The 11,473-nt window shown below is 49.2% G+C and overlaps 3 protein-coding genes across 3 annotated transcripts; 2 read left to right on the top strand and 1 right to left on the bottom strand.

Annotated features, from left to right (window-relative positions):
- Positions 1-4,647: 4,647 nt before the first annotated feature.
- EI90DRAFT_3022949 (uncharacterized protein) lies at positions 4,648-6,894 on the bottom strand (the record flags this gene model as incomplete). The annotated part of the gene is made up of 16 exons (XM_039057837.1): positions 4,648-4,710; positions 4,743-5,194; positions 5,254-5,299; positions 5,361-5,409; positions 5,466-5,504; positions 5,558-5,658; positions 5,726-5,781; positions 5,837-5,848; positions 5,912-5,936; positions 5,990-6,024; positions 6,082-6,107; positions 6,168-6,211; positions 6,341-6,416; positions 6,554-6,567; positions 6,629-6,707; positions 6,767-6,894. 16 exons carry the CDS (start codon positions 6,892-6,894, stop codon positions 4,648-4,650), a joined length of 1,245 nt encoding a protein of 414 aa, XP_038908076.1.
- A 1,602-nt stretch (positions 6,895-8,496) lies between these two features.
- Positions 8,497-9,289, top strand: EI90DRAFT_3137275 (uncharacterized protein; the record flags this gene model as incomplete). The annotated part of the gene is made up of 2 exons (XM_039064843.1): positions 8,497-8,709; positions 8,780-9,289. 2 exons carry the CDS (start codon positions 8,497-8,499, stop codon positions 9,287-9,289), a joined length of 723 nt encoding a protein of 240 aa, XP_038908075.1.
- A 1,438-nt stretch (positions 9,290-10,727) lies between these two features.
- On the top strand, positions 10,728-11,461 carry EI90DRAFT_3093248 (PHF5-like protein). The gene is made up of 6 exons (XM_039062474.1): positions 10,728-10,810; positions 10,865-10,897; positions 10,967-11,003; positions 11,058-11,161; positions 11,216-11,338; positions 11,394-11,461. Exons 1-6 carry the CDS (start codon positions 10,792-10,794, stop codon positions 11,408-11,410), a joined length of 333 nt encoding a protein of 110 aa, XP_038908074.1. The 5' UTR covers positions 10,728-10,791; the 3' UTR covers positions 11,411-11,461.
- Positions 11,462-11,473: the final 12 nt, after the last annotated feature.

The following is an 11,473-nucleotide window of genomic DNA, read 5'->3' as shown; positions in this document are numbered from 1 at the left end:
GAGCCAGAGGTGCAGTATTTCACTGTCACACTTGAACTTCATATCTGATGAAACCTAGGCGCCGCATGAAAACACGTTGCAAGCAGGCGTGGCGGTGCTCCAGTTCATCCACCTCTTTAACTCCGTTGCCGACGCTTGCGCTCTCCTATTCCCCGGCCACTGTGTCTTGCCGGGCTATCCATCACGCGGAGGCTCCTGTATCTATCTCCGTGCTGACTGAGCCCTGAGAGTGTTCATCAATGCTCGTTGTCTTGCTCCTCAACTTGTTCCTGCCGTTTGTGTCACCCGTTGTCTCCTCTTCAGTCACAAAACCACTTATGTGCTACAAAGCCCATTCTACTCACCCGAACATACCCTCTGGAATACGATTGTATCTGCAACGTGTCGTAGAATTGAAATCTATTCAAAAACATCGTGTTAACGAAGGGTGGCACGGTTTGGCAGCTTTTGCTCTGTGCTACGTGCAAGACAGCCCTCTTGCTAAACAGTCCGTTGGAAGAGTGTTCGGCACTCGCCCTGTTATTTGAATCTCAGCTCCAGGTCCAGGCTTCGTTCCCCCTAGCTCGAACTCAGCACGCGCACGGCTTTCCTACTTTCCTCACGGTCGTTGCCCAATAATAGGATCATGGCTTAGTGGACTACATTCACAGTCGCGTCATATGTACACTTCAAGTTCTTGCTGCCGGAAAGATCATTTCGTGCGACCATCGTCGTTCCCACAGTTGATATAGAAATGTAGAATTACCCTTCGGTTCAGCCTGTCTCCAAATATGAAGATCGTAGCGGTTGCACAAGTGGCATTGTGGCGGAACTTGCGTTGTTGCTGTTATTCGACTTTTCGCCACTGGCACCTTCGATTTAGCCGGCCACACTCAACCCGCCTATCGCCAACAATGCTCACATGGTGCAAAACCTCTAGAGGTGTGTTGTTCCAGGGCACAGTCTCAAAACTCCTCTCACTACTAGCAGTACCCTGATATTCTTTGTGCGTTTAATACGTTTAGCACGCGTACAAACCTTCCAGATGGACATTAACACTAACACTTGGACATCCGCTCCGACATCGGGGCCAGTCTCCAGAACCTCACCAGCCGAGCTTGATGGTGTCGCAGACCAGGGAGGAGCGCAGACCCTCTCTTGCTCCTGTGTCATCGCATGGATGGCAGCTTTCGCCGGTCCCTTCTTGGGACGGGGTGTGTTCTCTCGTTAAACCACGTCTCTGAATATCGTTCGTGGGGTGGTTTCGTCTCAGCCAAAATAGCACCCAAAGATGAGTGGCCACCCAGAGATGAGGCCCATGGCTTTTTTTCGTGCCACCCTCGGCCAACACTTCGACTTCGCGCTATCTTCACAACTCATTGTCATTCTCTGTTCATTCACCCCTAACCTTCATCGCCTCGGCGCCCGCCGCAAAACACGTAAGCTGAGAACATTTTGCTCTTCCGCCTGCTGTATCATAGATGGATATTCTTGGCGTCGGAGATATTTACATCATGATTGCTTCTCTCAACCCAGGGGAAAACTACTGTATTAATCCATCACTGCACTGATCATGCGTCTTTTCTGTCCGCTTCGTATTACGGCCGTTCTCAAATCCGCTCGCAGCTGGTCATCACACTTCAGCTGCAGGCTTCCGGTTTGTTGGGTACTCAGACCCCTGCATGGCCTTCAACATGTCAGCTCTTATTGATACTACTATGCCTATGCAGCTCTTCATGGATTATCGGAATGCTTGCTTGAATATGAAGTCCGTTTTTGAGGGCAGCTTGTCATTCGTCGGAAGTACAGATCAGGCCTTGCTTAATAAGCAAAACGCCCCAAATAACACTCTCGTGAACCATAATGTCACCAAACTTTTAATAGCTCGATGTATGCCGCAGTGCCTTTGCTAATGGCATACTACATAATTGCTCAGGTACTACCGCATGGCACTAGGGGTGCCGCGGATCTCAGAGAACCAGTTCGAACTGTGAACCCAAACACGGTTCGGTTCTGGTTCTTTACTTGGGAGGGTATTGCGAACCGCAGAACCATTGAAGGGTTGTAGCCTTATCCATGTTGGATATTGTGCATACATTCATAACGCATATATTTTGTTCGCGGCTTCAGGGTCTTTGTGTAGGACGCATGCATTTGGGAATATCTGGCCGAAAAAAAATTGAAAGGGAGATTTAACGATACACACTCGGACTGGTGCAAATCCTGACAATGGGGACCTGAAAGCGAGTTCCATACGGACCAAGAATTACCTATATATATATATTTCTAAGCACTATAGATGGCTCTTGGTTAGTGGTACAGGCCTGTTCAAACTGTTCCGAACCGAACCGAACCGGGACGGAACCGAAATGCGGTTCGGTTCGGTTCTGGTTAATGGCCCCTCCCGCATACATCCCCACCTTTGTTACATAAACTATGTCTCTGCACATCGTAAAGCTGGAATGGTGGGTGGTCTCGTCCTAACTGAAAAATAGCTCCCATGCATGGATGAGTGGATACCCAGAGATTCCCCCAGCTTTTTTCGCGCCACTCTGGACCAACACTCTGATCTCGCCTCATCTTCGCAGCTCATCTCCATTTCCTATCCCCCCCCCCCTAAGTCCCCTCGGCTCCCCGCCGCACACACAAGTGAGGACATTTCGCTCTTCCGCCTATCACGGAAGGATATTCTAACCCGAAGATATTATTGCTTCTTTCTCGATCCGGAGGTCAACTATCGTGTTACTTATTACTGCATCATTTATGCGTCCCCCCCTCCTCTCCCGTTCACTTCGTATTGTAATTGTACATATCCAGTGTATTGTTGGAATCTGGTCTCGTCAATTTGGTGTTTTCGCACACAGATTCGGAGCCACCGTAGATGCGAACTCTCTGTACAAGGTCCCAGTATAACTTTGTCGTAGATCTTAAATCCTTGGTCGACAGCTATAAAATGTCATTGAAGGAGGGCGTGTCTAACCAGAGTAAACCAGTCCAACAGAAAACTAGAAGTTGAAAGCATTTAGCTGACATGCCTCCACCCACGCTCATTATCTACTTCCTGGATGGGTCCACTCCTGCAGGAATCAAAGGACTTTAAAAGGAGCTTGACCATCAGTGCTCACTCAACGAGGGGATGGACATGCGATGCCGTATCCGCTTGTTTCGGCTCTTGAAGTCCTATTGAAGCCATATGGATCTGATGCATCGGTCATGATCCCCCTCACAAGGAGAACGGCTACATCCTCCATCAAGGCCTGCTGTATGCATCAGAAAATCGCTCATTTCATTGCCAATCTGATAACATCACTGATGGCGCAGCTTGAGAGACTGAAAGCTTGGGGTCGAGCTTATGCCAAATTTAGTCATTTCGAAGTGCAAGCGCCAATATTGAATGCAGCCATTGTTGCGGCGCCGCAGAAATTCCATCAATTTACTGCTTATCGTACACTTCGACGCATTCTAAGCGTTAAATAGCCTACTAAGACTAAGGCTTTGGAGAGATAGCGACCGGCTAGCTACGCAAGGCCAGCGTCACGGCCCTGATCTACGCTTGGCTCGCAGACCTCAGCTAGTACGACCCTTGCATACCACTGTGTGGAGTAGGGCCGATGGCCCCGGTATACGTGGGAGAAAACCAAGATTTCAGATCCGAGACTTCCGGTCAGGCTGGGCCCAGAGATAGATAGCCAAAATCCCCATCTGCCCCTGCAACCCCTAGCTAGGGTCTTTCTGATCAAATCATCCTGGCGATGGACTGAGAGGATTTGCGTTGGTTTCTATCGAATCCCTTGAATATCGCAATTGCTTATTCACTAGAGCTCATCCCCCTCCCCTTCCTGTCACCGGTGATCACACTGTTCGCCTTAACACCACAAATGAATTCAAAAGCTCATTAAACCATTTCTAGCAGGTACAAGGACGGTGGCATCGGCAAGCGTGCCATGACAATTAAGTATACCCCATTTCAAGTTGCTACTAGAACCCCCCGATTTGGATCGTGATGGACGGCTTCCCGGGCCCTGCTAATTCCGCTATCCGACCACCCACGGACTATCGTTCAGCTTCGTCAACCGAGCTGGACTCGGAGGACACCAAGGGCAAGGGGAATGAGTACTGCCAAGGCTGCGCCACAGCATTAACACTGTTGCACGGCACAGGGTGATGATTTGCGTGCAACACCAAAGGGATGCCTTGGACGGAGCTAACGCTATGTGAGTTCTTTACCCCGTTCGCCTTTCACTCTTGCCCGAGCTTTCTCCTGAAGTAATGTACTGTGAACTTGCGCATTGCCCCACAACCCCTGACTTTGTGACTGGCATTTGTAAGGGACGCGTATGCTTCCTCATTCGAAAATCCTCGGTGTCAAGAGTCGCCCGTTTGCATTGGATGATATTGAAACACCCGCAACGTAGAAAGGCTGCATGTTTTTACAACGAAAAGACCCGAAGGATAGCGAAATAAATGGGGGCGCATGAAAGTAGCGGAAGAATGTCCTACGTAACGGTACATACGAGAGTTGGATGTCGGAAATAGATATGGCGAAGGTAGTTAACTTTACTTCAGTTTCAACGGGATAAAAAGGGGCCATACGGTCTGGCACTAAACGATGGTGGTATAGATGTCGAGTAACGACTGAAAGTGAGAGGTTGACGCGTGGTGCAATCTCTATGGAGATGTTTTTGATCGACGTCCTATGATGATCTGGACTAAAGTAAGCTCCCCATTCGACTATGGGTGCATCATCAAGGGGGAAAACCCACTATCTCATCATGGCTGGCATCCCAGATCGTGGGTAGTCCAGCGGAGGAGTTCCTCGACTTGTTGGACTTCATACTCGAACTCCTTGTTGGGGTAGCCAAACTGCCTATCACTTCATCGTCGAACACGGAGACAACAGTTGACACAGTCGGACCACTTGCTAATTCTTTCGCCTGGAATCGTGATTCGGGCCCAAAGGAGTTGAGTTGTTGAGGGCATGGATGGGGCTTCGAAGACGGGTTGCGGGACAGGTGCACTGAGGTCGAGGTGTTCAGAAGAGCCGATGGCATCGGCTTAAGGCCTAATCGTGCAAGGTCGGATCTCTGCATTTCAACATCAGATTCAGATTTTAAGCTCCCGTAGAGTTGCGGCCTCCCAGGACAAGTGAGACCAACTTGGCTCCGACGTCTATTTAGACTTGCAAGAAGCGTGCTTGTGTAAAGCTTTGCAAGCACTAGAAGGAGTTGTCAGTGCCCAATAGCACAGGCTACAGCACACATAGAAGGGACACACAATAGTTGAGTCCTACGTGAATTAATTCGTTCGGATATGCTAGGAACTAAACGTGCAAGAGTGGTTTATGAGCTATGGGAAACGATAACAACACAATGAAGACATACCGTCACGGCGTCCAGAATGGCTACAGTACTTGTGAGTGCTGCTGTATTGCTATACGTTGGGCGCAATTCGATGCCCAGAATACGAAAACTAAACGGGGAACTTACATCACCCACACTATCATCCGCGAAATGAAGTGGTCAGTCCTGGGGAATTGAGATGAGTCGTCGAGGAACATAAACGGTATGATGTCACTAACTCTGAAAACCCCGTCTTACTCGCCCACAGTACCCAACAAACTGTCGCAGTGATCATCACATCACATGCAGCCGAGCTGAAAAGCCACACCGTAACTTGGTACTGAAGAAATAAAGAAGAATATTCATTCAAAGTGGGATATAGGAAGTGCAGCACATCCATGACTCACCTTGTACCTCTCGTACTCTGAAAAAAGGCGCAAGCGGAAAGTTGTGATGCAAGCGACTAGAGAAGACAGAATCAATCTGAACTCTGGTATGTCGGGTCCATACAGACTCACATTCCCCAAGTGCTAAAAGGGGTTTTACCGGACATGAGTGATGGCAAGAGAATCCTAGCAAACATTATGACCCACCGAACGAAAGCAAAGCCACGAGGACCTATTACGATGTGTTAGAAAGAATCTTAAAGGCTCGCCCCATTCACCACGTACGATGACCATTCCCATGAACCAAGTTCTCCGATTCACTGACAACTTCACTCAGCACTTCACATAACATGCACTAGTGGAAACACCAAGCTTACAACGCCATGTCCTGCGAGCGAAAAAACTGTAGGGATCATGCCAAATATCAACGTCTCAGCTTATCCTTGAATGAGGGGGGACTTACAGCTGAACAACTAAAGCAATGATAGGCTCAAGTATGTATGACATCTAGCGAGATGGTGTGTTCAGAAGCCAGAAGATGGCTAGGATGATGATAAATCAAACTACCGAAAATGTCCTGACAATGTCCGTTCAGCTTCGTTAATCCAGCAACTATAACGCAAAGTATGAAATTACCAGTGCGATTTCCCAAGAGCTTCCGGTTGTCCCCACAGTGAAATCTTGCGAAGAGGGTCTCAACAATTGCACTATGCTACATACGAACAGGTTTGAACATACCGCGTATCTGTACACAGCTATTGTGACAAAAACTTGGTGGAGAAAATCAAGCACGCTTTCCGGCACTCCTTTAGAGGTTGTCCATATGAGAGAGTCGATATTCGCGCTTACCAAACCAACGAAACCTGGGATAAGAGGTATTAAAAGACAGAAGCAAAAGACATGATCTATAGATCGAAAGCTCACCGTTACTTTTAGCCAGGTGGGGTCATTCGGAAAACGAGAGAAATAGTGGAATGCTTGGACATTGAGCACTCCGAAGATGCTAAGGAAAAAGTATGAGCCTGCGAAATGCGTGAGTATAAGTAGCGTAGCGCCGCTGACCATGCAGATAAAGTGGCAGCGATCAACACAACTCCAACACAGCCGTCTATACCCGGCACTTTCGGAACATGGTGAGAGAGGTTTAACAATGAAGGGATGGGGTTTGCGGCTAGGAGGTCTCTCTCCATCACAGGTGACGGGGCCCAGGTGAGAAATGGAGTTCTCTCGCCGCTTCGAAATCGTTCTTATAAGACTAGTAACGATCAATCTTCGTGCAAACACAAATGGAGCATGCCACATTTATGAACTGCCTGACAGAGTACGGTGTATGTAACGGGATCGGGCAGAATCATGGTCGTCAGTCGAAGATTTCCATGATGGGAAACAGACTATTCAATAACGCCACATCTTCACTGCCTTAAATGATGGGAACGGGCGAGTAGTTCACACCGGCGATAGGAATCAATCATAGCCCCAACAGGATCCGACCGATACCAGCGGAACTATGGAAGACACCAAGACGCCTTGCCATCTCTCAGTGTGTGCAGGGGCAGGGGGGCCCCGGAGAGTGTCAATTAAAAATTATTTTTGTCACACAAGAAGACGAATCGCAATACCGGAAGGTGTGCGCGTGCAAGTACCACTGCTGGACGAGTAGGGGAGGGGTCTCGCAGCGCTTCCTCGATGTTCTGGAACACACCCAAGCAAATCGGATCGTTCTCGGATAATCACCAACTGTACAGCCACTTCGTCCGGCACATATCTCTGTTCACTTCATCGCCTTTTAACCCAAGCACAAAGACTGAACCCTTGTTTCCATGTGACTCGTTCTGATCGATGGGCTCTGATAAGCGACAATGGGATAATGGGGGGGGGTTAGAATTACTAGAAGCAAGGAAGCCAGGTTCACTCTGGGTTGGAGCTGATGTGCTTCTGTCTTCGTTCTCGCGAGTGCGGAACAACAACGCCAGGAGTTAATCTTCCTGTTGGATCCCGAACTACTCACCACGATTAGGATTCGTCATCTGTTACCGGAGTCATTAATATTGTGATGGCCTTCGACGCTCGGACACACTTCCAGTGTTAATCAAAGCTTCACACTCCCTTCAATACCCGACACGGTCGTGGTGTTTTCTCCAATCAACTATGACCAAATATCATCTTCTAAGTTTATACTCTATGGCTTCTGCTGGTCACAACAATCATGATGTGATGACAATCATGCGCGGCTCTGTTTTGGCCCACTTATCAGGACTCTTCATGAAGGGTGCAGTTTTTGTCACCCAATCCTGCGGTATCCGGTCGTCAGGTGCACAGCACCATTGCTTCTCATGTCACCATCTATAAGGGTCATATTTTATAACGTGTCTGCCTCACACGTCATCGTTCGTTGAGAAGTTCTTCCCCAACTTCCAAGATTCACGATCGCTTGCACATGCATGCACTCTATTTTTCGCGATCTTGCTAGGGATGCGAATTGTTACGGTTTCAGAACCGTCGGGCAGCTATTCCCGCGGATTTTTGGGACCAAGACGATAGCGCCGCACTCTGCACATTCGATGATTAAAGATGTTTCATAAGTTTTGCTACGTTATCACTCCCATCTGGGCAGACTACTGAAGGACGTACTCAATGATGCGGAGACGGAGCAGCTAGACGACGCTGACTATTCGTTCTTCGTTCCCCGCTTCAGTAATTCTCGTAATCGGGAAAACCCGAGAAAAAATTTACTTCCCGCGTTCAATTCAACGTGATTTGGACCACAATCACTTTGATCGTTCCCGTCGCTAATGTCGCACAACGTTGATCTCTCGACTTGGTCGGATGACCGTCTGGCCGAAAACTCGGAGGACGAGGAGTCACTTGGGGTTGCGAAGTTGAGGGAGCGCAGGCGACGACGGCAGGGGAGAAAGGAGCAGCGAAAGCGGGAGGAGGCGGCGCGGCTAGCTGCCGAGGAGCTGAGGAAACAGAGGAAGCGAGAGGCAGGGGCAGAGGCGACGAAGGTGAGTATACCGGGTTACCACTATTGTCATCGGACTATAGATGGGGAAGGCTGAGCGCTTTGATAATTAGCGCAGGTCCGTCGCAGTGGTCCTACCATCAACGCTGGGTGGGAGGCTACCGTGTCTCCGATGCGCCGAGCGCGGACTGAGCTGCATCCCGGGCTCCGGGGAATCCGCACCGTGTGCGGCGTGCAAGAAGGTGAAGAAGGGATGCAATCGCCCTAAGATGCGCGCGGAGTTGGGGTCGTCGTCGGTACGTGCGAGGAAGCGGGTGCGGGTGGAATCGGAGGTGTCAGAGGTGTCAGAGGTGTCTCAGGAGGAAGCGGAGGAGTTGAGTGTGGAAAGTCTGGTCGCGCAGATCAAGGGTCCGATTATCGAACTCGGCAAGGCAGTTCGGTCCCAGAATGCCCTGCTGGGCCAACTTCTAGCTCTGGTTGCGGACTTGGGCGCTACCAAGAGGCCGGAAGTCGATGAGCCCGCGGAGGAACACCCGGAGGCGAACGCGACGGTCGATCCATTGCCTACACATTGCCATGCCACCTACGACGGAACCGTGGTTTCATATCTGCGACCTGCCTGACGGAGCAGCTAGACGATGCTGGCTATTCATTTTCCTTTTTTTGCTTCAATAATTCCTAATCACGACTTGTTGACACATTGTCATGCCTACATCGAATATTTGCGACCCGTCTTCTACTCCAGAAGGGGATCTGCGACCTGAACGGGCAGGCTCCTACCGTCCTTGACATCTATATGACAACACTGCGTCTCATTTTGTATTGCCACAATGAGCTAGCTAATCTTCGAGTTGTCCATCAATTCCGCTGTGGTATCCTTTAACTTTTCTGCCAATGACTCGCATCGAGTAACGAGATGTGGACATCGTGAAGCGTGGAAAACAAGGCTCGAGAGCGATGATAGAGATGGTGCTGGGCCCCCTGTCCCCACCGACCTTGATCAGTCCAAATTCAACTCTTTATGGAAGTCACTAGGACCAGCCATGCATGGACCCACCTCCTATCATGATGACCTTCTTCTATTTGGACGGATATTGTGTTGCTGTAAGGATGTGAGGTGATGTTGGCGGACAATTCTCACACCTTCGGCAGCATACCGGCCCTTACTGCCCAATTTTTTCGCTCTAAATGTATACTTTCTCCGCTGACCTCACTGGCACTTTTTCCTTTTTCTATGGTCAATGTTACAGATAGAAACCAATGCCATTAAGGAGGACGGGAATAGCAGGGGAACTGGCTACCGTATTCACTTAAATCCTCGAAGGCTGTTTGTGTTTCACCAATCGAATCTCGTGCTCGCGAGTTTGGATTTGACCGATCGGTGTTTCGGTGAATCGTTACGCTGCAAAGTACCGCCCTACAATCGATGTCACCTTTCCAACAATGCCCATCTTTACTTCGCTTACTGAACATCGGTCGTTACTGGAACTTGCTCTTGCTACAGGGTCCAACATCCATTTTGTGATAACAGGAAATGTCCATATGCTCAGATTCTGCCTCATTCGCCGCCCTCGGTGGTACTGTGCATCGTTGGGAGACACACCCATCGAACTACACGAAGTGCATCTTTTTTGGTAGTTGCTCACCAAACGATACTGTTTGGACATTTCCCCAACAGTCTTATAGTCATTAAACATTAAGGAGAGGGCGGGGGTTAATGATATTCAAGGGGTGCCTGGATGAAAATCCAAGGGTAACCCAAAACTGGAGCTTCCTCCCGATATGCAGTACAATGGGGATTCCGTCACCTTGTCAAAGCATTTACTTAGGCGCTCCAAAGACTGGATCCAATCCACTACCGTTGTGGCCTCCGCGAATCCTGTCAGTGGTCCGTTTGTGTACACGCCAGATCACACTTTGTCTTATCATGCTGCGCAGAACTACCATTGAGAAACCATCCGTTGTCAATACCACACTCTAGATTATCCAAAGTGCGGCCCCCTTAATATGTTTGTGGTCATGAAAGTGGGGAAGGCCTCAACGGGTGCATGCGGAGTCATCTGATCTTTGAGAATTGGAAAATAATAATACTATCTGTCTTCATAAGCGCCACCATCGTATCAAGATGTCCAAACATCATCCTGGTAAGCCCCGAGCCTACCTATGCCCCATTTGTTCTATTGATGCTCCCTTTACAGATTTGATTATGTGCCGTCGACAGCCTGGGATCGGTAAGTTTGTACCTCTTGCTGACATATCTCAACGTTGGCCAATTCTTTGCATCTTCTCGACGAAAACAGCCATTGGACGTCTCTGCGAGAAATGTGACGGGAAGTGGTAAGTCCTTTTCTTTCCTTGGATAATCATATTCAGAGCGGTTTTGCCGATCAGCCCCATATGCGACTCATACGTGAGACCTGAAACTCTCGTCCGTATTTGTGATGAATGTAACTTTGGGACATACGGAGGGCGCTGTATCATATGCGGATCGCCTGGTGTGTCCTCCATTCGGTTTGAACGCCTTCGGAGCTAACTTTCGACATGGCCAGGTATTTCCGATGCTTACTATTGCGCGGAGTGCACCAGACTAGAAAAGGACCGGGACGGGTGCCCCAAGATTGTGAACTTGGGCGCCAGTAGGACGGATCTTTTCTACGAACGGAGACGATTGGGTAAGCCCCACGAAACCCAGATGCAATTGCAACGATTGTTCATTTCGCTTCTTAGGTTTCAAGAAAGGCTAGACGTCTCCCATACGAGCTTTCACTCGTGGCACTGACTAATATCCATGCCGGCGACCTGTAATC

The sequence above is a fragment of the Cantharellus anzutake genome (genome assembly GCF_015039405.1).
Source record: "Cantharellus anzutake strain C23 chromosome Unknown EI90scaffold_184, whole genome shotgun sequence".
In the NCBI taxonomy this organism is placed as follows: domain Eukaryota; kingdom Fungi; phylum Basidiomycota; class Agaricomycetes; order Cantharellales; family Hydnaceae; genus Cantharellus; species Cantharellus anzutake.
Note: the sequence above shows the minus strand (reverse complement) of the source record. Positions and strands in the feature narration are given on the sequence as shown.